General features: G+C 45.9%; 11 protein-coding genes across 11 annotated transcripts; 4 read left to right on the top strand and 7 right to left on the bottom strand.

Annotated features, from left to right (window-relative positions):
• Window positions 1-1,069: 1,069 nt before the first annotated feature.
• Window positions 1,070-1,330, bottom strand: N7478_002674 (uncharacterized protein; the record flags this gene model as incomplete). The annotated part of the gene is made up of 1 exon (XM_056918888.1): window positions 1,070-1,330. One exon carries the CDS (start codon window positions 1,328-1,330, stop codon window positions 1,070-1,072), a length of 261 nt encoding a protein of 86 aa, XP_056782046.1.
• Window positions 1,331-1,465: 135 nt separating this feature from the next.
• On the top strand, window positions 1,466-2,383 carry N7478_002673 (uncharacterized protein; the record flags this gene model as incomplete). Its single annotated transcript, XM_056918887.1, has 2 exons — window positions 1,466-1,765; window positions 1,829-2,383. The coding sequence occupies 2 exons, from the start codon at window positions 1,466-1,468 to the stop codon at window positions 2,381-2,383; spliced, it is 855 nt and encodes a 284-aa protein (XP_056782045.1).
• Window positions 2,384-3,193: 810 nt separating this feature from the next.
• N7478_002672 (cytochrome P450) lies at window positions 3,194-4,729 on the bottom strand (the record flags this gene model as incomplete). Its single annotated transcript, XM_056918886.1, has 1 exon — window positions 3,194-4,729. The coding sequence occupies one exon, from the start codon at window positions 4,727-4,729 to the stop codon at window positions 3,194-3,196; it is 1,536 nt and encodes a 511-aa protein (XP_056782044.1).
• A 983-nt stretch (window positions 4,730-5,712) lies between these two features.
• N7478_002671 (uncharacterized protein) lies at window positions 5,713-6,889 on the top strand (the record flags this gene model as incomplete). Its single annotated transcript, XM_056918885.1, has 3 exons — window positions 5,713-5,893; window positions 6,081-6,151; window positions 6,215-6,889. The coding sequence occupies 3 exons, from the start codon at window positions 5,713-5,715 to the stop codon at window positions 6,887-6,889; spliced, it is 927 nt and encodes a 308-aa protein (XP_056782043.1).
• A 226-nt stretch (window positions 6,890-7,115) lies between these two features.
• On the bottom strand, window positions 7,116-8,378 carry N7478_002670 (NAD(P)/FAD-dependent oxidoreductase; the record flags this gene model as incomplete). The annotated part of the gene is made up of 1 exon (XM_056918884.1): window positions 7,116-8,378. The coding sequence occupies one exon, from the start codon at window positions 8,376-8,378 to the stop codon at window positions 7,116-7,118; it is 1,263 nt and encodes a 420-aa protein (XP_056782042.1).
• An 817-nt stretch (window positions 8,379-9,195) lies between these two features.
• Window positions 9,196-11,640, top strand: N7478_002669 (ABC transporter ATP-binding protein; the record flags this gene model as incomplete). The annotated part of the gene is made up of 1 exon (XM_056918883.1): window positions 9,196-11,640. The coding sequence occupies one exon, from the start codon at window positions 9,196-9,198 to the stop codon at window positions 11,638-11,640; it is 2,445 nt and encodes an 814-aa protein (XP_056782041.1).
• Window positions 11,641-11,851: 211 nt separating this feature from the next.
• Window positions 11,852-13,658, bottom strand: N7478_002668 (cytochrome P450; the record flags this gene model as incomplete). The annotated part of the gene is made up of 5 exons (XM_056918882.1): window positions 11,852-12,026; window positions 12,079-12,245; window positions 12,302-12,412; window positions 12,472-12,669; window positions 12,894-13,658. 5 exons carry the CDS (start codon window positions 13,656-13,658, stop codon window positions 11,852-11,854), a joined length of 1,416 nt encoding a protein of 471 aa, XP_056782040.1.
• A 3,046-nt stretch (window positions 13,659-16,704) lies between these two features.
• On the bottom strand, window positions 16,705-17,571 carry N7478_002667 (uncharacterized protein; the record flags this gene model as incomplete). Its single annotated transcript, XM_056918881.1, has 1 exon — window positions 16,705-17,571. One exon carries the CDS (start codon window positions 17,569-17,571, stop codon window positions 16,705-16,707), a length of 867 nt encoding a protein of 288 aa, XP_056782039.1.
• A 206-nt stretch (window positions 17,572-17,777) lies between these two features.
• On the bottom strand, window positions 17,778-18,487 carry N7478_002666 (uncharacterized protein; the record flags this gene model as incomplete). The annotated part of the gene is made up of 3 exons (XM_056918880.1): window positions 17,778-18,202; window positions 18,347-18,384; window positions 18,426-18,487. 3 exons carry the CDS (start codon window positions 18,485-18,487, stop codon window positions 17,778-17,780), a joined length of 525 nt encoding a protein of 174 aa, XP_056782038.1.
• Window positions 18,488-19,128: 641 nt separating this feature from the next.
• Window positions 19,129-20,553, top strand: N7478_002665 (uncharacterized protein; the record flags this gene model as incomplete). The annotated part of the gene is made up of 4 exons (XM_056918879.1): window positions 19,129-19,173; window positions 19,247-19,712; window positions 19,790-19,873; window positions 19,943-20,553. 4 exons carry the CDS (start codon window positions 19,129-19,131, stop codon window positions 20,551-20,553), a joined length of 1,206 nt encoding a protein of 401 aa, XP_056782037.1.
• Window positions 20,554-20,846: 293 nt separating this feature from the next.
• N7478_002664 (uncharacterized protein) lies at window positions 20,847-21,398 on the bottom strand (the record flags this gene model as incomplete). Its single annotated transcript, XM_056918878.1, has 1 exon — window positions 20,847-21,398. The coding sequence occupies one exon, from the start codon at window positions 21,396-21,398 to the stop codon at window positions 20,847-20,849; it is 552 nt and encodes a 183-aa protein (XP_056782036.1).
• Window positions 21,399-21,470: the final 72 nt, after the last annotated feature.

The raw sequence follows: 21,470 nt of genomic DNA, 5'->3' as shown, positions 1-21,470 counted from the left end.
TTGCGCTTTTCGATAAATGTATATATCCAAGGAACCTGCTCTTGATTAGCTTGAAGGGTCACTGTGAGGTAAAATTTACACAGATACAAGCTACCTAATACTTGTATTCAGGGAAATATCGTGAATTCACAGAATATTTTATTTTCGCCGCAGTCGAAACAAATAACGAAAGACTCTGGCCACGTAAACCTCAAGCCTGTGCTGGTTGGGAGGGAGAGAGATAAAAAAGAGAAAACAAAACAAAAGAAGACTACATCCTGGAACCAAAAAAAAATGAGGAGCCCTGACAAAACATAATACATAGCATAATACGAAAGAAACCTTGCTTCTATTGGCTACAATGGGCCCATCAGAGTACAAACCACTGCATACTTAAATGTATCATGCTTGCTTGACCCACTAGCGCTAGGAGCTGACCTGCAGGACAACGCAAAGGCATATCACACTGCAATTAAAAAAAATGCACTGGCAGATCCAGAGGTCTCATAATCTTCACTTATTCCTCAACTCTTTGCTATGCCAACAGCCGTGCTCTCTCTACAGCATAAGGCTCGCTTTACGTCTTACTACGAGAATGAACATCTCGCACAATGCTCTATGGCGACACTTACAGTCTTCTGAGCCATTTGTCTTGAGAGTGGTGTCGATCGCAATTTTCACTGTGAGTGGCATACCCATTTGGTCGCATATCTGGTAATAACACCACTACTGTAGGACACGCTTATCCACGCAATGGTATGAACCCTATCCCAGTGCTGAGGTATGAGACATCGATGTTTATCACTTTCCTAGATTATTCCGATTCTCCCTCGGACGCTCATCGATCGAATCCAAATACCTGCGAAATATGGTAGTACCTCGCTCAACATCGTTATCCCTCGTGCGCTCTAACTGCTTTTGACTCTTGCTTTTAGCTCAAACGTGGATTTTTGTTCTTCTAGCCGTGTATGGCAGTGCTGTCTTTGTCGGATCCCGTACGCCATTCTCATTACTAAGCTTTTTGAAACAATGACTGACCGAGTCGCTTATATCTAGCCTTGTTCGGATACTTAGAGGACCGTTGTCGATTTCAAAGACTCTCTTTCACAATTGGATTGGCACTGCTTGGTTCCGCGCTTGGAATATTCGCATTTTCTCGGTCGCTTCCTCTACTGATCATTACCTTGGGCCTGCAAGGGCTATCTTCTGCCGCTACATTGGTGGTCGGGCTAGCGATGATTGTCGATAATGTACCGACAGAGCGTATTGGAAAAGCCATTGGACGTACGACCACGGCGATGACATGGGCATCCGTTGTAGGACCTGCGATCGGGGGCAGCATGTACGACATTTTCGGTTTTTATGGCATGCTTGCCATTCCGGCTTGCTTGGTGGTCTTAAATCTGGGGCTGTGGTTTACGATAATTGAGGTACCAGGTAAATTTATGGCAATTCGGCAGATACGGGCTTATTTTCAAGGTACTGAATGGGAATAGACATTGCAGAAGAGAGGGTTTTACAAAAGAATGAACCTGGCTGGGCAGCGCAGAGCTCAGATGATCAATTTCAACGTCAAGCCGAGGAAGCTATATCGGAGTCTTCGGCATCTCCCGACTCCAGTCACGAACAAACCTCCCTTTTGAGATCTTTATACTTGGATACAGAAGCCCGGAATACCAGCGTGGAAGGAAAGACAACTGTTTTCAAGCTTCTATTCTCCAAGGAGCTATTTCTTCCGATGATGTCAACTACTGTGCTTTCGATTATTCTATCATCCCTACAAACAGTAAGCAAGTTCCGGGGTTGCTTCAGGGCGTCGCATCTTACTGAAATCAAGCCCCACTGACAGACGTTGCCTGTATTCGTGATGCAAAACTTTGGCTGGAGCTCGACTGCGGTTGGATTCATGCTTATTGCTCTACATATATCCGGATTTGCAGGAGGATATATGAGCAATATCATTTCTCAAGCCGGAATTCGAGTCCCCGGGGCTACTGCCTTTATTCTTGCAGCTAATGCCTGGATTCTCATGCGTCTAGTCACACAGAATAGTACGGGGGATATAGTTCTTTTAGTCGGGCTTTTGACTATGTTGGGTATGGCGATCTTCGCAATGGAGATTGTTACCATGGCAGAAATATCTCGTGCTATCGAAGACCACGAGAAGCATGATCCCGATGCTTTGAGCAGCCTTGTCCCGCGAGCCTACGCGCTTTTCCATATCGCGTTCGCAGGTGGCCAGCTCCTGGGTCCTATTCTGGCTGGTTTGTTGGAGGTGTATGTTGGATGGCCGACGATGACCACAACTTTAGGTTTTATCAGTGGCTTGATGGTGGCTGTTGTTTTACGATTCGACAAAAGGCGATTAGATACAGCAGAGAATGAAGGGGGCATACTGATTTAAAAGTTGATGAAGTCGAAGAAAAATTTCAACATTCAAAGCTCAATAGTCTGCTTGGGGTGATATACTCGAGTGAAGCAATCAAGTCCGTAACCTTGGGATTTTACCTTTTTGCTGAAGCTCTGTCTGATACCGATGCGTCAAGAGGGTGAAGAGTGTGGAGCTCCATGCTAGAGATCTGGCTCTTTGATAGGGGAAGAGTCGGCTAATCCACCAGTGGATCTCCTTATAAATATTATGTGGAAATGATACATAGGACATCCCAAATATCAAATGCTATAAGGATAGTAGAAAGGGTGATGTTCTACATACAATGCGGACAAACGCGTCGCGTCATTATCGTTATCGTTATCATTTCTTCCGCATACATATGACTGTGGCGTTGAAGCTTGCGAGCGGAGGTCGTGCAAAACATTGGTCCTCTCAGTCACAACTGGCCCACCTAGAGCCTTGAATTAGCTCAGATGGCGTTGGGAGGATGGCCCGGGTGGGATTTTCAAGGTTCTGGCTTGAAGCTACCGCACGACCTGTGCTTAATGCTTAATGTAAGGAGTCTATCGCCGCGTTCCAGTGACCAGAACTAACTTCCTCACCGTTTGGTATGATGATTCACATATATTCATGACCCTATTCAGATATGCGAAGCTTCAGTGCTAAGAGCGGTTTTATTGTGGTTGACACGAAATTTCCACTCGAAAGGGCTCCTGGAGAGCAAAGTGTTATACTACAAAATGCCAAAGACCACCACCGTACATATACAGTCACCACCATCCTGGACATCTTGACGAGAAAATCAAACACTATCAATCAACGTCACTCCGCCTTTTCTGACGATCGGAAGCGAATCATCAGTGGCGGCTTCTTCCACAGCTGCTTGAGCCTCGCCTCCTCCATCCAGTCTCCACTGCCACTAGTATGCTGAGCCAGCTCCCAGTCGAAGGCCACTGTTGCTTTGGCCAGTGCGATGCGCATTTCGACCCACGCAAGGGTTATGCCGATACACATGCGTGGCCCGATGCTGAAAGGTACGGTATATGGCTTCGTTGGTGTGTCACACCACCGCTCAGGCTCGAATTTGTCTGGACGTTCTCCCACAGTTCGTGCGTCATGGTGAATGGTCCATACATCGGCTGATACATACACGCCACCCGGGACAAACGTGCCGTCGACGCTTTCGCCGCCAGCAGGGCTGACACGCGGAGGACCTACTGGAGAAGGAGGAAATAATCGCATAGTCTCCTCAAGCACGGCATTCAGGTAGGGTAGCTTTGCAGCTGCGTCGCCGGTGACATCAGCCAGGCTGGGAAACGCTGTACGCACTTCGGCTTGTAGACGTTCAAGGCAATGTGCATGTGCTGGTTGAGAGAGGTACCACAGAACGGTCGTCAAAACGGTAGCACTTGTCTCAGCCCCAGCCGTCAACATGACCATAGCCTGATTAGCGAGTTCTGTGTCCGACATTCCACCAACACGAATGGCGTGTTCCAAGAAGTCATCGACTGGAGCATGGTCGCTGGATTTACTATGCGCAGGACCGGCCTCGATTCGCTTGCGTGTCTTGGCGAGCGTCATGGCACCGTGCTGTGTGATAGAGTCGACAGCAGCGCGTGCTGTAACCGAAACATACGGCATCCAGCGCAGAAGTGGGCCTACAAAGGCCAATCGCTTGCGCAAATTGAATATGGAACCGCTGTAGGTGGCATCGAGGAGGATAGATACCCATGGATGGCTCTTGTTGTCGCGTGTGGCATTGAAGGACTCGCCGAATGTCAGTTCGCCGATGATATCAAATGTTAGCCACTCAAACCATTTAGACACGTCGACTGGTGTGGCCCCATTGCTACCGCGGACAGCAAGCTGCTCTAACCAGAGGTCGACATGGGAATGGACAATTGGCTCTTGTGTGCGCACAGCTGAGGGACGGAACCCCGGTGCAAACATTCGATGTTGACGAGCGTGCTCTTCAGGATCTAGCACGAAGGCGATATTCGGGTGGCCATTGTCATAAAACCGATCTGACTTGGGGAACAACTTCCGAGTCTTCGATGCAGCGCCGTAAATGTCACGGAAGGCTTGGGCGGTCGCAAACGACAGCTCGTTGGGTGCGATGCGCACAATATCACCGTATCGGTTATGTGCCTCCTGGATCCTCCGATTCCACAGGCCGCTTGTCCATGCCGATGCATACCACAGCTCTGAAACAGCCGCCAGTGGTGGACCCGGGTACTTTGCCAGAGGATGCAGCCAGTATAGATAGGCATAGCTTGCCAGCCAGTATGCGGAGAAAATGGCCACCACGCTAACTGCTAGAGCAGCGGGAGACAACGAAAGAACCATTTCAAGTGCCATTGATTTGCTCAGTGTTGAATTCACGAATTTGCTCCCTGGAGCCACGAAGAAAAGAATCAAAGAGGAGCAGTTACTAATAGATTTTCGTTGGAGCGCCATTCGTTCTAAAATCTTTTATCCACTGATCCAGATAGCGCTCCTCATTTGATCCACTCTGCTTAGCACGTTCCTTCGTTCCGCGGATCCTCCCCCTACCAATAAGCTATTCATAGAAATTCGCATTACTCATGGATGGAGTAAGTGTGAAGTGGGTCAAGTGTTTCATGAATCAAGGCGAAAAACCACTACCGGGGCCCCGCACAGCGCCTTTACAACAGATCAAATTCTGAGTTTTGTTTTTGTTGATATGGCCCGATGTGCGGGGTTTTTGAGGTATTCCAAACGACAAATCTGCCATTTGAAGGCTTAAGTGTTTCATATTGGTAGTTGGAGTGATGTACATCACCCACGTCCACATTGTGGAAATCCCCATCTTTGCTGCGCTCCTTTCTATTTTGGCCCCCGGTACCAAGGATAAGGTACGTACTTGGCAATTATAGCTTGAGGAGATCGCTAGCCCATTGTGGCTCTAGGCTTTTCACTGCTCCGAGACCCCTGACGCCTCTGCCTTGCAGAAATGCTTCTGCTCGGTCAGGGGCGCAAGGGTCCCGGGAGGATTCGTGCACCGGAGTCTCGAAAGCCAATAACGAAAACCACCGCGGGACGTTAGATCCACGTGTGGGGTAGCGGACCTTAACTAAAGTTGCCGATCGTGTTTTGACAGCTTGTGTCGGGATATTCCCGCCAAATTAGAATCCTCCTCTAAACGAATTTCCAGTTGTCTGGATGCGACATCCTGCAAGTCCGGAAAAACGTGACTAAAATGCGCTAGGAAAGAGAAACATCCGAAGAATGAAAAATGCGAAAGTACGAAGTCGATGGGTACATATTTTTCTTGTTCCCAGTCCAGAATTGTATCTTTCATTTGGCACTCAAATGTGAATATGGCTTCGACAGTGTATATGGCAAATCCCCCTGCGGGGGTGGAGCGATTTGCGGGTGACACTATTCAGCCCAATATGGCAGCATGTGCCATCACGACGGCAGTCATCGCCTTGGCGATTGTGGTACTCCGTCTTTATACACGCATCTTTCTTACCGCGGCACGATTTCAGATGGACGATGGTAAGTCGCATGCAAAGTCTTCTTAGTCATAGCACTGAAAGATATGCTAATACTTCTGTTCGGCTCCAGTGTTCGTTTGCTGCGCTCTGGTGTGCTCAATAGTGCTGATACCTGTCTCGTTCAAAAGTGTGTGTCCTCATCTGGCGTTGCGCTTTCAAGCGACTGACATAAAATCTGTTGAATTTAGTTATGCAGACTGGTGTTGGCCTCCACATGTGGAATGTGACAATGGCTCAGTATAATCCAGGCCTTGGCATTGTGAGTTTTATCCGCTTCTTTCTGGCCAGATACTAGGATACTAACAAAGCTTTCCCCATAAAGTGGACCCTTGCCGCCACTCTCTTCTACGCTTGGGCCGTCATTTTCTCTAAGCTCTCGATCCTCGCCTTTTATCTTCGCCTTTCTCCTCAGTTCTGGTTCCGCATGCTCACGATGGGCTTAATGGCCATCGCGACATGCTATGTCCTCGTTTATACATTCCTTTTCATCTTCCGATGCAATCCCATCGACAAAAACTGGGACATAACTATCACAACAGGGTCCTGCCTTAATACCCGTACCATTATGACGGTCCTTAGTGTGGCAAACATCGTCATGGATGCTCTGACACTCGTGCTTCCCATCCCTGTCATAATGGGTCTCAATATGCGGCTCGCTCAGAGAGTGTCAGTTGTTTTGATCTTCTCATCCGGTATCTTCGTGTGTGCCATTGCAATCAAACGTACTGTACAAATGCTTGGGGCTTTGACATCAGCTGATTACACGTGGGACATCACTGAACAATTTTATTGGTCCTATATTGAGGTCAACGCTGGAATCCTGTGCGCTTCAGTTCCGGCCCTGAAGCCGTTTGCCAAACGCCACTTGAGCAATGTGTTTGGATCTTCACAGAGATATAATGGTAGGAATGGCATATCCGGAGAGCCTACAGATCAGGATACGGAGGCTATCATGCTTAGATATACCCCTAAGCGCTCCAGCTACACGCAGTTCTAGTGAGAAACTGCGACGGGGCTCGTAGCTCCGAAATTCTTCAAACTTCAAAGCTAAGCTCGATTCTATCAGCTAGCCTTGCTCTCTTATGTTCAAAAAGGAGGTTGATACACAATAAATTTAATTCTAGGATTTCCACTCGATGAAATTGAAACTTGGTCCTTCATGTACCACTCGACTACTTACTATTCAGCTATCAATGTTCACTTAGCCATGCTAGCAGCTTAGATTATATCTCCCTATTGTAGATGTCATTATACCTTGCCAAAGCCTGATTTTCCAGGATGCTTGTCTCAATCCCCTGGAATCGAACAGGACTCAAAGCTTTGCGAAGCTCCTCATCCTCAGGGGTTGCGTGATCGCCATCGCGAAGGATTTCCCTTGTTATGAACTTCGCCGTGCCAGCAGCCGTGGTAACCCAGATCGCCGCACATAGCCACAAATTTGATATACCCGACACTTTCCCGGCAAGTGGGAGATTATCGGGAGTGACAGAGAAAATTCCATTAAATGGCCGTTTTTTGTTCATATCAGCGCTGCTTCCATTTACTAGGAAATTCTTTCCATTTTTGAGATGCGACGAAGCTTCGGATAAGACCATTTCAAATTCGGACGGCCACGGTCCAATGGCGGTTTGGCCGGCGGCCAGACGCAGTGGAGAATGGTCATAGCTGCCCATACCGTCACGATCTCCGTGATCTCTGGCGTAGACGTGATGGTCTAACCAACGTATGAATGGGTACGGTGTTCCAGATCTATACGGTCGGGGTGGCGTAAATGTATAAGGATGAGCGACTGGTACAATGGGGATCGGAGACGGCACATCGCTCGCCAGGGAAGAGGTCCAAATACCAGTAGCAAGTACAACAGTGCTTCCGTGGATTTGTATATCCCCAGCCAAAGACCGAATAACTGTTATCTCGCCATTTTTGAAGTCAAACCCAGTCACTTCCGCTTCGACAAGTTTCGCTCCTCTGAATTGTGCTTGTTGGCAATAATACGACGTAATAGTTTGTGCATTTGCTGTTCCGTCTGATGAAAAGTGTAAGCCGTTCTTTACAGAAGCAGCGTTGATGAAATCAGGAGCAAGAGAGGCTGCATCCCTTGGCGAAAGGATCTCAGCATGTAGACCTGCCACTAGGGCCAGATCTCGTCTCCGATATAGCGTTTCGACCCCGGAGTGAGTGGATGAAAGCTCCAGTCCTCCAACAACGTTAAATCCATCGGGAACTTTGAGATATTCGGAGACTGTATCTTTCGCCAAGTTGGTCAATACCGATGACTCGTTGAGCTGGCCAACGAAACCAGGGGCGTGCCCAGTAGATCCCAACAGCTCATCCCAACATTTGTCAATAACGATCACCTCGCGGTCCGTTTGCTCTTGGGAAATAAAATGCGAGAGCGAAGCGCCAACTATCCCCCCTCCGATGATGAAAATGCGACGAGACAAAGGACTCTCATTCACATTGGAAATTTGTACAGTTGATGCCATCATGTTCAAGATTCTACCGGCCGGCTAGATGCATGGTCGAATATCGATCTAGTCTGACTCTGAATCTTAATATAGCTGGGGTAGACACGTCCGATGTCGGCCAGTCTGCTGTATATGCGAAGGTATTTACATCTCGAGGAAGCTTAAATAGCCGCATTTAGCCGCTGTTTCGGATACGGACCGGACCGCATGGATCAGACTGGCCAGTTCCGACCGGTAACCTTGGAAGTGTTTACTGTAGATACTAGGCACCACCCCGGGAAAATGGGGGCTCAACGTATTGCACATATGTGGTTGCAAGAGGCATGAAATGTTGGTACTACTCTCCAAGCCTACCTATCGCGGCTAGACTGGACCCCATGTAACAACAGCTCTGTCACTTTGGAAGACGCGACAACAGCTTATGCACATCCGGAGAATTTTCTTGATATCAGGATCACCATTCGACCTTCATTGTTCCCTGTTTGAATTGAGGTACGAAAATTAGGCATCACTCATGTCTCCCGTGCGGTTGGGATTCCGGAGTTGCCTTATTTGGACTACGGGCGCCTAATAGGCTTCCAGGGAGGGCCTGCTAGGATTGATCAGCCAACCGGGGGCTTAGTAGGATCCCCTTGAGCCTCTTTCACAGAGAGATGGCTGGGAATAACATGTGGAATGTATAGATGACTCACCTCACAACCTTGCGCTCGCATACCAGTCAAGATCAATAAAATGTCACGACTCGCCCCTATCCTCTCAATCTACTGTTCGTGTGCAGCCAAGCTCTGCCTGTTCTCACGGCCCTTAAGTCGATTTTCCCCAGGAAATTTGAAGCATGCTTTCTTCTGATCTTCGCAATGCTCTCCATGTGACTGCAACTTTATCGGGCCTGTTGATTCTATTCACGACCTTTCTTCTCAGCCATAGAAACAGTCTGCAGAGTAATCCTGTTCCTCGAACTAGATACTTTGTCCGGACTTTCTTGGCTTGGCTTGCGGCCCTAGCCTTTGCATCTGAGTCATTATTTTTGGCTACAGGCTCATATGAGTTCGAGTATTCACTTAATCAAAACATCGCTGTCGTGTTTTACGCGACGGGCTGGGCCCTTATCTCTCTACGGAAGACACCAATCTTCGGGGAAGGGATAAGCTTCTGTGTGATTTCCGTTTTCTATTCATCTATTCTCACCGTTCTAGATTGGTCCAGCAAAGAAAAAGTTCTTCCAAGCATTCAAATTTCCCGATTAGTTATTATTTTGGCATTGTTCATCGACTATATACTCCAATGGGCCAGCTTCCGACTGAGCCACATGCTCAAAGACGAGCAACATAGTGCTGAGGAAGCGCAACCTTTCCTCGGCCATGCTACAACAGAAAACTGCTTATCATATGGTACTGCTGCCAAAACTGCCGATCCTCAGTTCGAGAATTCGGATTCCGAATCCGACGACGAATATGGGCGTTCAGCTAGCTCCAAGGGAAAACAGCAGAAAACCGGAAATATATGGGCGTCTTATCGTGATGGAATTAAACTCATGATGCCTTATGTGGTTCCCAGGCAAGATCGCAAAGTTCAGGCCTGTGTTGCGGTGTGCCTGGGATGTCTAGTAGCTAATCGCTTTCTCAATATCCTCGTCCCACGTCAGCTTGGTATTGTCGCGGACAAGCTGTTTGCCGGACAGCTTCCTTACAAGGACCTCGTGATTTATTGGGCTCTTTACATTTTACACGACGATGCAGGGCTGGGGTTAATTCAGAGTCTAGCCAAAATTCCCATTCAACAATTTTCTTATCGAGAAATAACAAAGGCGGCCTTCAGTCATGTTATGGGTCTTAGCATGGAATTTCATTCTAGTCGAGACTCTGCAGAAGTAATGACAACAATTGAGCAAGGAAGATCTTTCACAAGGGTTCTTGAAGTGATGATCCTCGAGATAATACCGATGCTATTCGACTTCGTGATTGCCTTTGGGGTGTTGATATTTAAATTTCACTCATCCGTCGCCCTTTGCATGGTCATCGCATCTTTTATATTCCTTACCCTTCAAATAATAACATCTAGTTGGAACATTCGGTTCAGGAGAAAACTTATGAGATCAATGAGAAAGCAAGCTCGAAGGATGCACCAGGCCGTGGAAAGCTGGCAGACTGTGGCTTCTTTCAACATGTTTGATTACGAGGACGATCGTTTCGGAAATGCTGTCGACACATATCTGACGCGAAAGCTGACCTGGTCTACTCGTGATGCCTTCACTTCAGCATTGACAGAGATTATTATGCCAACGAACTTTTTACTTCTTTCTTCCCTTGTGGTATACGAAATATATAGTAAACAGGCAACTCCAGGGGATTTTGTTTTCCTACTCCAATACTGGAGCTATTTTGTTTGGCCGATTCGAGGTTTATCCTACAGGTATAGATCCATCATAGCAAATTTGACAGATGCTGAGCGCCTCATCACCCTAATGAAGACGCCCCCAACGGTCTGCGATCAAGAAGGAGCATTGAGCTTGACCGGAATAAACGGGCATATTGTATTCGAAAATGTGAGCTTTTCCTACGACAATAAGCGACAATCTACAGAAAACATTAATATTTCCGCATCACCCGGAGAAACTATCGCACTGGTCGGAAGGACGGGATCTGGGAAGTCTACGCTCATGAAGCTACTCATGCGTTTCTACGACGTCAGCGCTGGTAAAATAACGATAGATGGGCATGATTTACGAGCTATTACTCTGGGATCATTACGAGATTCCATTGGCATTGTACCTCAAGACCCCCTCTTATTCAACTCATCGATTATGGAAAACTTGAGATATGCTCGGATTGATGCTACTGACGAGGAGATTCATGAGGCCTGTCGGTCTGCGGCTATTCATGACAAGATTCTCACGTTCCCTAGTGGGTATCAAACGCATGTGGGAGAGCATGGTGTGAAGTTATCTGGCGGGGAAGTTCAACGATTGGCGGTCGCAAGGGCATTTTTAAAAGATGCGCCAGTTCTTATCCTTGATGAGGCGACAAGTTCAGTCGACACTGAGACTGAAAACATCATTCAGGATGCTTTGAGAAAACTGAGAGAGAAACGCACAACATTTGTTCTTGCTCATCGGCTCTCTACAATCATGGACGCCGACCGCATCTTGGTTATAGAAGACGGAAGACTTGCGGAACAGGGCACACACAAAGAGCTTTTACAAGCTGGTGGGAGATATAATCGATTCTGGGAGGCGCAATTCGGGAAGTCTAGTAGTGATATAGTATCGTTCTCGGATTGAACATAGCCAATACCACCTTCGAACACAGACACTACAATCTTTGAGATGAGGCTCTCGATCACACTTATTACTTTCTTTGAACTAGGTAGAAGCATGCCAGTGCAAAGAAGAAGATAGATAATTGTTCAACCAAATTATTGAAAGAAATCATAGCTTGAGTAAATCGAGAACTGCCGAAATTAAAGCTCTCTTCGCCAATACCACACGTCCATCAACGAGTGTACTCTCCGAGTACCTTTACTTGAATCTTATTCATACCAGAATCTGTTTGCCCGATAAAATTGTCCTGGGTCATTTCCACATTCCTTTCGGTAGTGTCATGTAGGGTCAGTTCAAATCTTCTAAATAGTGTTCCTATAATGATATGTAACCATGCCCATGCCAGACTGGATAGCATTAGTGGTATATAATTAGAAGTCTCAAATCAATTTGGCTTACTTTTGACCCAGACAACCGAGAGTTCCCTTAGATGCTGGAACAAGGTATTTTTCGAGAGCCTTGAGTTCATCTCGCGATAGTAGCCAGCGCTCTGGTAGAAAAGATCTGGGTTCGGGAAAAATTTCTGGATCCCTCAAGATGAAATAGGTCGACATGCTTACCGGCGTCTATTGATTTCGTTATTAGTCAATCGGATTTATTTGCTCGTATGATATGTTCATACCCCTGCTGGAATTTTCCATTGATTATATTGAAGAACCTCATCGGGTGCAGAACGAGGAAGTCTCGTTGTTACAACAGAGGAAAGTCGAAGACCTTCTCTGATAACGGCGCTCTGTCAATGAGTTAGCCAGCGTCCTAGTACGCCTAGTACGCCCTGGATACTGTCCTCACAAGATAATGGATGCTCTCCAGCTCCTCCAGGGTAGAGGTAGTTGTTATATCTGGTAAGCCATTGACAAGTTCTGTTTTCAATCTCTTGAAAACCTCAGGATTGTTCAGTATGTGGAATATAGTAATTGCAAGAACTTGAGCGGGTGCATCTGTGCCTGCCATCATAAGAAATATGGCATCATCTTCCAGGCGTCGTAGCTTCTTGTCGCTTGGGGGAACTTCTGGATCGGCCAAAATTGCGGGATAGATTGCGTTTGGGGTAACAGGTAGATATGCTTGCTTCTTTTCGTCGCTTCTTTGCTCGCTGTCTTGAATTGCTCTCTTGACGCGAACTCGTACATCCTGTCTAAAGTATTAGTATTGCTTGGTTCCTAGATTTAAGTTTGTAGTATTGAATGCCTTGCCTGCTCCATTCGATAAACCCAGCCAAATGATGGCACGGCCCAGGAGACTGGACGTGGGAACATGTGTCCAACATGGGAGATGATGGGAAAATGTCTGATAAGCCTACAGAAACCAAACATTGCCGTAAGACTGTCTTTCCACGTATCTGGGATCTTCGGTTCCTCGAGGTATTTAAATGCATCTCGCGTCCCAAAGGCGTATCGAGAAAGGTTATCACTGGTAAAGCTGTAGAATGCGGCATGGAGCTCTAGAGCTTCTTGGCTTTCGACAGCGGTGCTAAAATGTTTGCAGAGTGACTCAAGTGTAGCTCTAATCGCAGGCTCAAATTCAACGATAGCCTGCCTCTTGAAAAACTGTCCTAGAACCTTTCGTCTAGGTCTGTGGAGGTCATGACTATTTGTGGAGAAGATTGAATGTGGGACTGAAATAAAGCTAAACCAGGAGTCTTTGTTTCTATGCTTCCCCGGCCCTGCGTAGACAGTGTAGTAGTAACTTGGATCTTTGATGTGTATCTCCCAAGGGGTTATCCGCACAACAGGGCCGTATTTCTTGTGAAGTTCGTCGATATGCCAGGTGAATGTACCGCCCTTCAGTATTTGATAATAAGTTTCGTAAAGTCGTGTTGACGCTGCGAGAGGAGGACCAGGGAATTTGGCAAGGGGGCTTAGGAAAAGACGGTACAGCACAATTGCGACGATGTAACTTGCTAAAAAGAGCAATACACCTAGAACATATCGAAAGAAGTCATAATACCTCGCAAGAGTGAGTTCCATTACGGCCATGTGTGAAATGTGTGTCCAACGGAGGAGCATCATTTCAGATTTTGGTTGGAGGGGTTGGATAGAAATAGATCATATAGTAAAGTTATGCTTCTTACAAAGTGGCAACGAAACTCCTACTCTCTGTGTGACATTTGAGCAGGTATCTAGCAAATTTGCTGAGCAATAGTTTGCTTCTTGCTTTTTCTGCACCAACAAGCTGTTCGTGGCTTGAGCTCGATTCTGGGCTCTAGTTGGGTGATCCGCGTTTTCAAATTGCAGGTATTTCCTAGTTCACTGCTCTGCATATCAACTATACCAAACTCGGAACAAGAAAAATGGAGAAGTTATAATGTATGTCTGAAGAACGAGTTCTCAGACTATCGAGGTCACACATCCCCATTTCATGCTCAGGGTGCCAGCTCCCTCCGAGATGAACCTTTGGAAACCAAGAATGTGGCGAACACGGTAGAGCCACGACATAAAGGTCTGTCTATTAGTGTGGTAACACTGTGATATAAGCTATATTAGCCGACGATGCAGTTGCTCTCAGAAAAAGAATCTGGAAAAGCAATATCGCACTATTGAAGTCAACGCTGTCCTTCCTGCACTGTCATCTGATGCGGGAATGGTCAGTGGTTTATGTCAAAAAAGCAAATAAATAATCAGCAAACATCAGTCAGCTACTATGTAAGCATTATTGTGACTCATGCTGTGAATCATGTTGGATGAAATGAAGAAAAAATAATATGTAGCAGTCGCTTGGTGTTGGTTTATACAGAACATTTAAGCCTATTTGGTAATTCAAGGAAATATCAGGGCACAAAGCAGCAAACAAATATACCGAGAGACACTATATTCAAATGGCAATATTGTACTAATGAATATGGAGTAGTCTAGGGAGAAATATAGTGTCCAGTGAGAAATCCCCCTGAGCCTATAACAACCTTCACCGTCTACTAGTACATTTTGCACTGTAAGCTCTATATAGATAGAAACACAAGTATAAATCACTAGAATGATGATGAATTCTATTACTCTATTACTACCTAGTAAAATAAAGGAAATAACATGAAAAATGAAGCCATGCAAAACTCCCAAAACGCCACTGCACAAAATCGTAAGTATTGGTGCCTAGATGCTATATCTTTTTATTGATATCAGCACTGGTGGATCCCAGCAGCACAATAGTATCACGGACATTTAGGAATTTCCAGATCTGCAGAGTAAGGAAGAAGAATGTTTGTGAACGTCATGATAGATTATGAGAGAAGAAGAAAGGCTAACTAAGCTACGGAGGTAGGAACCCCAGATGAGAGGTGACCAAGGCACCACAATCAGCACAGCCCTGAATGATTACCCTGGGTTTTTAGGTCTAGCAGTAACACCAGATCATTCTAATCATTCACACTTGCCACTCCATGAAAACTAAATTTATGTTAGTCTATAGGGGATACAGTAGAAGTTATCCCGCGTATGGAGTACAGTTGTCTGTAACTTCATACTAGTTCATACAGGTTCGGTTGATAACAACGCTAAGCCAGACCAACACCCGCAAAATCTACGTTTTGGACCCTAAATGTACGTTTCGGCGGAGTTCATTGGCTGCTTCGTAATGGTAGCTCGGATGGTCTCTCTCATTCTGGAAGTTCATTCGTCGTTTCGTCAAATCTGATCTGAGCTTCATGTAGCGTGTTCAGCAAACATCCACTAGTGAAGCAGAAATCCATTGCTTAATCTAAGTAATAAATGCAATAAGTTTCATGGGTATCAATTGATTTAGTACTATTAATATCGAATCATTTGAATGCCTTGGTTTAGATCTGTTCAGCCCATGGCTGTATTGCTATCGGCCCTTTCTCTCTTATTGACGGAGTGCTGAGTGCGTTATAGAGTCCGTGTCCAGTATCACGAGATGTAGAGAGGAAAGTCAAGAGACTATGCCAAGAAGCGAGGCTTGGAGTCTGAGTCGTCTGACAGATCATGAACAAAATTCACCAGAGGAAATAAGCATAAGACACGCCGTAATCCGTATTTGACGTGAACATGAAACCTCTCAAGTGTCAGAATATGCAAAGATAATCCAGGGAAAAGACAACTCATGGCCCTCGTATCTTTGCATCTTGGCAGGTTCAGTTGTGACTGGACGCCTTGTCGACCTCATAAAATTTCCCAAAATTCCAACGTAGGTTGGCCCTCATGTGATCTTGGCACACTGACGAAAATGGGTGTCGCTAACTTCTTTGGAGGGTAAGAAAGGAACTAAATGGTGGCTTGTTTGACCCCGCCTTCATTGGGTCCACTGTGGCATCAGCTCTCTCCAATATATCACAATTGCCAAGAGGGCGGTAAAGGAAATCCGATTCATTGGATAAAACACACATTGGTTGTTGAGAATCATGACGTCGTTAAATTGAATAATAGCAAGCACTATCTGGAGAGTCCGGTGGCAGCCAGATGATTGCACAGATGCGACCTTGTGGCCGAATCAGCCCGAGGTAGGTTGTGCCCAACAATGAACGTATCCAGAATGGAAATCACAATATGTGTGATATAGAAAGGTATCACAATTAAAAAACAAAATACTGCGGCTTGGGAGAATTCTGGATTTGCCATGATGTCAACTTTTGCCTCTTTAATCAATTTTGGGGGTAAAAGCAGAAGGATTGTGTAGATGTAGATGCCCAGATAATGGTGATCACTCAAATGTTTATGACGAAAAAGAAACCACTTCCGCGTCCGTTATTTATTTAATAATGAGGTTGAGGTCGATCCTGGAGCCTGATCAAGAAGTTAAGTCTCGCTCATCAATGGGTTTACCCCCGACCGTCGGGTACTCACTCTTAGCTTGCTGGGAATCAAACGTGTCACTGTGGGGCCATTCGTACTTCCATGGTTTCATATACCCGTAATTTAACCGTAGCGAATTATTTTAAAGCTTTGTCTTTAGCGACCTAGGCTGAGTCTGAGAAGGCTATCTACTGCCGACAATCTGAAGATTTTGAATCAGATACCAACTTCCAAAGTTCAGCTATTCTTATAATATACAAGTTCTCTAAAATTGCAAGGATTATAAATGGCCAGTCTGTGGTCGCTGAACAACTCGACACGGCATTCCATGAACAGCATGTGCAGCCCCTTGGGGAACCTGGTACGCACGCTCCCCAAAAACCGTTTTGGGTCCACTTCTATTAGGATGCTGTCGATCCCACTCCGCGTACTGATCATGAAAGTCGAACTCGCGGATTGTAAGAGCCAAGGCAACTTTGATATCGACCATTGCTAGCGACTGTCCAACACAGTCTCGCGGCCCTGCTTCAAATGGGCGGAAAGCATATTTCGGGGGATAAAGGTGATGGCCCTGAGCAACTAACCATCGATCTGGAATGAATGAATGAGGTTCCGGCCAATAATTCGGGTTGCGTTGGATCGATCCATGCACAATCCAAACAAGTAAGCCCTCTGTCGGGAACTTATGGCCATTCTTGTCTTCCAAGTAAACACCTGGCATACCACCACGCAACGCAGAGGCAGGCGGGTAGAGGCGCAGTACTTCCTTTATTACTGCAGTAGTCAAAGGAAGTTGATTTATTAATTCTGGTCGATCCTTCAATTGTTGCGCCGTGGTTGTGATATCGGCACCGAAAGTCTGATCGTGCTCAGCACGAACTTGGGCCAAGATCCCCGGTCCTTTGGACAACAGGTACAGGCAATATACAATTGTTGCAGCAGTTGAATCATGTCCGGCGAAGAAAAAAGTTCGAATCTGTATGGTTGCCCATTTTTTGAACTCAGGATCCAAATTGCGGCTCGTCGGTCTGTCCCGCATAAAGTCTGCAATAGCAAGATCCATCATAGATTCTGGCTCTTCTGAGTAATCTTTGTTTTTCCAGACCTCGTAGCGTTTATCAAGTGCATTTTCAATATATCGAGACATTTTGTAGGCACTGTGCCACTCGACTATGTATCTCATTGGATTCCAACGAATGAAAGGATTCATTTCTTCATCCTGAACGTGCCAATCCGCAAGGGCTCTCATAGCCGCAGCCAGATCATTATGCTGACGCTGTGAGTTCAAATGATCATTTCTTAATTAACATGATCAGCATTGGAGGGTGATGTGATTTTAAAAGATACCAAAGCTCACAAGGTAAAAGATCCAATGATGTCCATGAGAAGATCACAGGTGACTCTCTTGAGAGAGAATGTCTCTCCATTGCGTGCATGGTCCCGCAAAACTTCAACATAAACTTGAGCCTCATCTACAATGTGAGGTACCTGCTGGATTATCCTTCGATTACCAAAGGCGGGCTGAAATAATGATCGGGCCTTTTTCCATTCGGGGCCATTTGTCGTAAAGATGTTGGGGCCTCCAGTAAATGGGTGAAAGTACGCGTCGAGCTCTGATGGCTTAGGCAGTGCATACGTCTGACAAGCTTGAACTGCCAAGTCTAAGCTTGTAATAACCAAGAGTGGCTTGGCAAATGGCCATAGGTCGATGTAGAAGCAATTATCGAATTCGGGGAATTCGTATGACAGCAAGGTAAATGCGTCAGACTGCTGTGCCCCTTTCGGAATTTTTGCCAGAAATTCTGGCAGGATTAGAAGGTTTCCAGTCCAATAGCTATATGCAGGAACAGCCTGTATATTATCTTCGGGTCAGTGGATCTTGGTTGATATTTTTGGTGTTGTCGGGGCAAATAAAAACATACCAAGCCCTGTTTGCGGAGGCGATAGAATAACAGGCGAACTTGAAAAAAGAGATAAAGGAATCTTGAGGCTAAAATTAACCCTATAGTGATAGCCAGTCGTCCTGCATTGGCATGAATATAATCGAGGGCTCCTGGCCCCATAGTTGCCACCGCCATGCGAAATGGAGCCGTAAGTACAGAAGTACGGTGTACGTGGTAATGCAGACGGTGTTGTCAAAGAGGCCCCAGATGCTGACAGAAGCGAGGCAGGAAATGGGAAGACCAATGATTAAATTTATTGATAGGGAAGTTCTCATTTAAATGTGCCGCGGAATATTAAGGAAATAATTGCGAGCTCCAAATGAAAGGCTTCTATGGCTTTAGCACTTGGTCCACAGGTCTGGCTATTCTTGGTCTCCCTCCCAGCAAATTACATACACGAACTGGTATCTTACTACAAAAAATCTGTATTATCCATGGATCAGTAAATTACAGTCGCTTGCCGTTTGAGGTTTAGCCGGAGATTATCTAGCACCTGTTTAGTATTAGTGCGCCTCCGATCCTGGGGCCAAACGTCAACCAAACTAGCCCGATATAACTAGAAATGTGTAGCCGTCAATGCGCATCGTTCGATGGATTGTTGGACCCCATCTGCAGGTTCGTATCAAAGCTGATTATGACGCCACAGTCCACATGGCATGGCCTTTTTCTCTCTCTCCACCAACCTGTAAAGTCATCTCATCCCCTCATCTTTAAACACTCATTTATGCATGCACTTCGGAAACCAAGGAAGATAGGTCAACATGGCAGGAGATAATCTCGGTCCTATACCGAAGGCCGCCTTCCAGGTAAGTATGAGTGTTCCTGCCTGCGTCCCTCAAATGGCAAACTTCATCCGCTAATGCGCTAATTTGAAATTAGGTCTCAATTGGCATAATCTTCGGACTAGCCGTTGTTGCAGTAGTCGTTCGTTGTTTCGTGCTTCGTGTTTATATTCACAAAAAGACTCTCCAAATTGACGATGGAATTCTGATCTTGGCGACTGGCCTTATGACTTCAGCGATCGTTATGCTGTACCAGAAGACAATTGTCCCAGGGTTCTATTTGGGTGGATTCCCTTCCTTCAATGGTCAACTGGATGAAATTCCCGATAGCATGATTCAAAAGTCATTGGACTTCCATAAATGGACTGTCGCTGTTTTAATGGTGACCTGGCTTTCGGTATGCTCAATCAAGTTCTTCTTCCTTGCATTCTTTTGGAAGTTGGTTGATCGCTTGCCCGTCTGGAAAATCCACTGGTGGATTGTTTTCTTGTTCAATGTTGTCACAACAATCTTTGGCGTCCTTGTATTCTACGTTAGCTGTCCTCATTGGGATATCAAGATGTGTAAGTCCCCCTTCTCTACTTACCCTTTTCTCGCTATTACATCTTCCAAAACGCATGATTCTCACCATGAAGCTCAGTCTCTTGTCCTACGGGAGGAATGAATGGTGTCGCTCGTTATGCATTAGCACAAATAGTCCTAGATATCCTGGGAGACTTGATGAGTAAGTTTCTGCTATAAAATTTACCTGATAACCTAGCATGCACTAAACGTCTCACTTCGCCAATTCCAGTTATGGCAATTCCATTATCGCTCATTTGGAAGACTAGAATGGGAGGAAAGCAAAAGTTCGGCCTAGTAATATTCTTCTCCCTCAATTCGATCATGATTGCCTTGTCAATCGCTCGGGCCGCTGGATCGGATTTCACAGGTATAAAATATGATCTCTGGCAGTTATACTGGCTTACCATGAGCGCAAACTTCGGCTTGATTCTCGCCTCCGGTGCCGCTTTCAGAGCATTCTATATCAACCATCGGAACAGCAGACAATCATCGCACAGCTGGGAGGGAAACACCAAGGAATGGCCAAACAGCCATGCTAACCACTCAAATCGATCGTTGGGTGGCGCTCAACGCAAGAGAGAAACATTTTTCTGTGACAGTGGATCGGAGACTACAAGCGGATCTAGCTCTAAGCCTTTTGCTCTAGATGGTTCTGGCCAGATTTATCGAGAGAAAGGCACAGAATGGAATAATAGATTTGACTCGAAACACTCACTGTCAAGCCATGATACCCACGATGCGGAGGACTCAGATGTCGACTTCGGCACAGCCCAGGGCTTCTTCCACATACAACAGCCGCGGCGTGTTATGATTGCGCCGAGAATGCCTAGGCTGGGATAGAAGATGTAGCTGGCCTACTTGCTCTATAGTCGATGCTTCTTGAATGAATGACGGACTTTTTTTCCTAATCTGTGGACCGCCTTATGTGATTTTTGATAGCATGGGTCTCTTTGATGAAAGTTGTTAGATATCATGAACATTTTTGTTGCTTATTTACGAGCGATCTATCTGCTAAGAATTTTTATACATTGCTCCAAGTCCATCAGTAGAAGTTGAAGGATCATTGCAATATAATCATGCCATTAAGATATTTATTAGTATGAATGGAAGCACCTTCATTTGAACATACCCATTTACACAGGCTGGAGCATACTGCTTGCCATATCATATTTAGCGATGGGGATGATACACATTTCCGCCAAATTATGAATGACACGTAATGTCCATCCCTGGCAATTCTCCACAACTGCCTGACGATTTTGGGCCTTGGGGGGGCATTCCTGCTCTGCCAGTTGCTGTACCACTCGTGCTTGCTGCTCAGTCAACTGTGCAAGATTGTACACATTGAAAGAAGTGGGAGAAAGAGAGATATCTACTGGTCCATTGGACGGCTCGTATTTCATGAACTCAGCATCGCCAGTCACTTGATAAACGTGACCCGCTTCGTTTTCGTGACCTACAAACAGAGACCAATGGCGTGGTTCCCCTTCGCCCTGATCTTCAATCACGAGGGAGATTTCCAGGGGCGATGATGAAGGTGGAGGCTCGTGGCTTTTGGAGTCCAAGTAGTGCTTAGTCCATTTATTTGTACCTCTGAGTCGACTGAAAGTTTGTTCGTTGAATTCACAAAATTCTCTGAAGCCTATGGATTTTGTAGGGGTTGTTGAAGCCGAGGGTTCACTCATTTTCCTAGGCTAGAATAATTCAGCAACCGATGGTATATTGTTCATCCAGTTTTGAAGGTGGCAATATACTGC

This window comes from Penicillium angulare, assembly GCF_028827245.1.
Source record: "Penicillium angulare strain IBT 27051 chromosome Unknown utg000003l_segment0_segment0, whole genome shotgun sequence".
NCBI lineage: Eukaryota > Fungi > Ascomycota > Eurotiomycetes > Eurotiales > Aspergillaceae > Penicillium > Penicillium angulare.
This window is presented reverse-complemented; position numbering and strand designations above follow the sequence as displayed.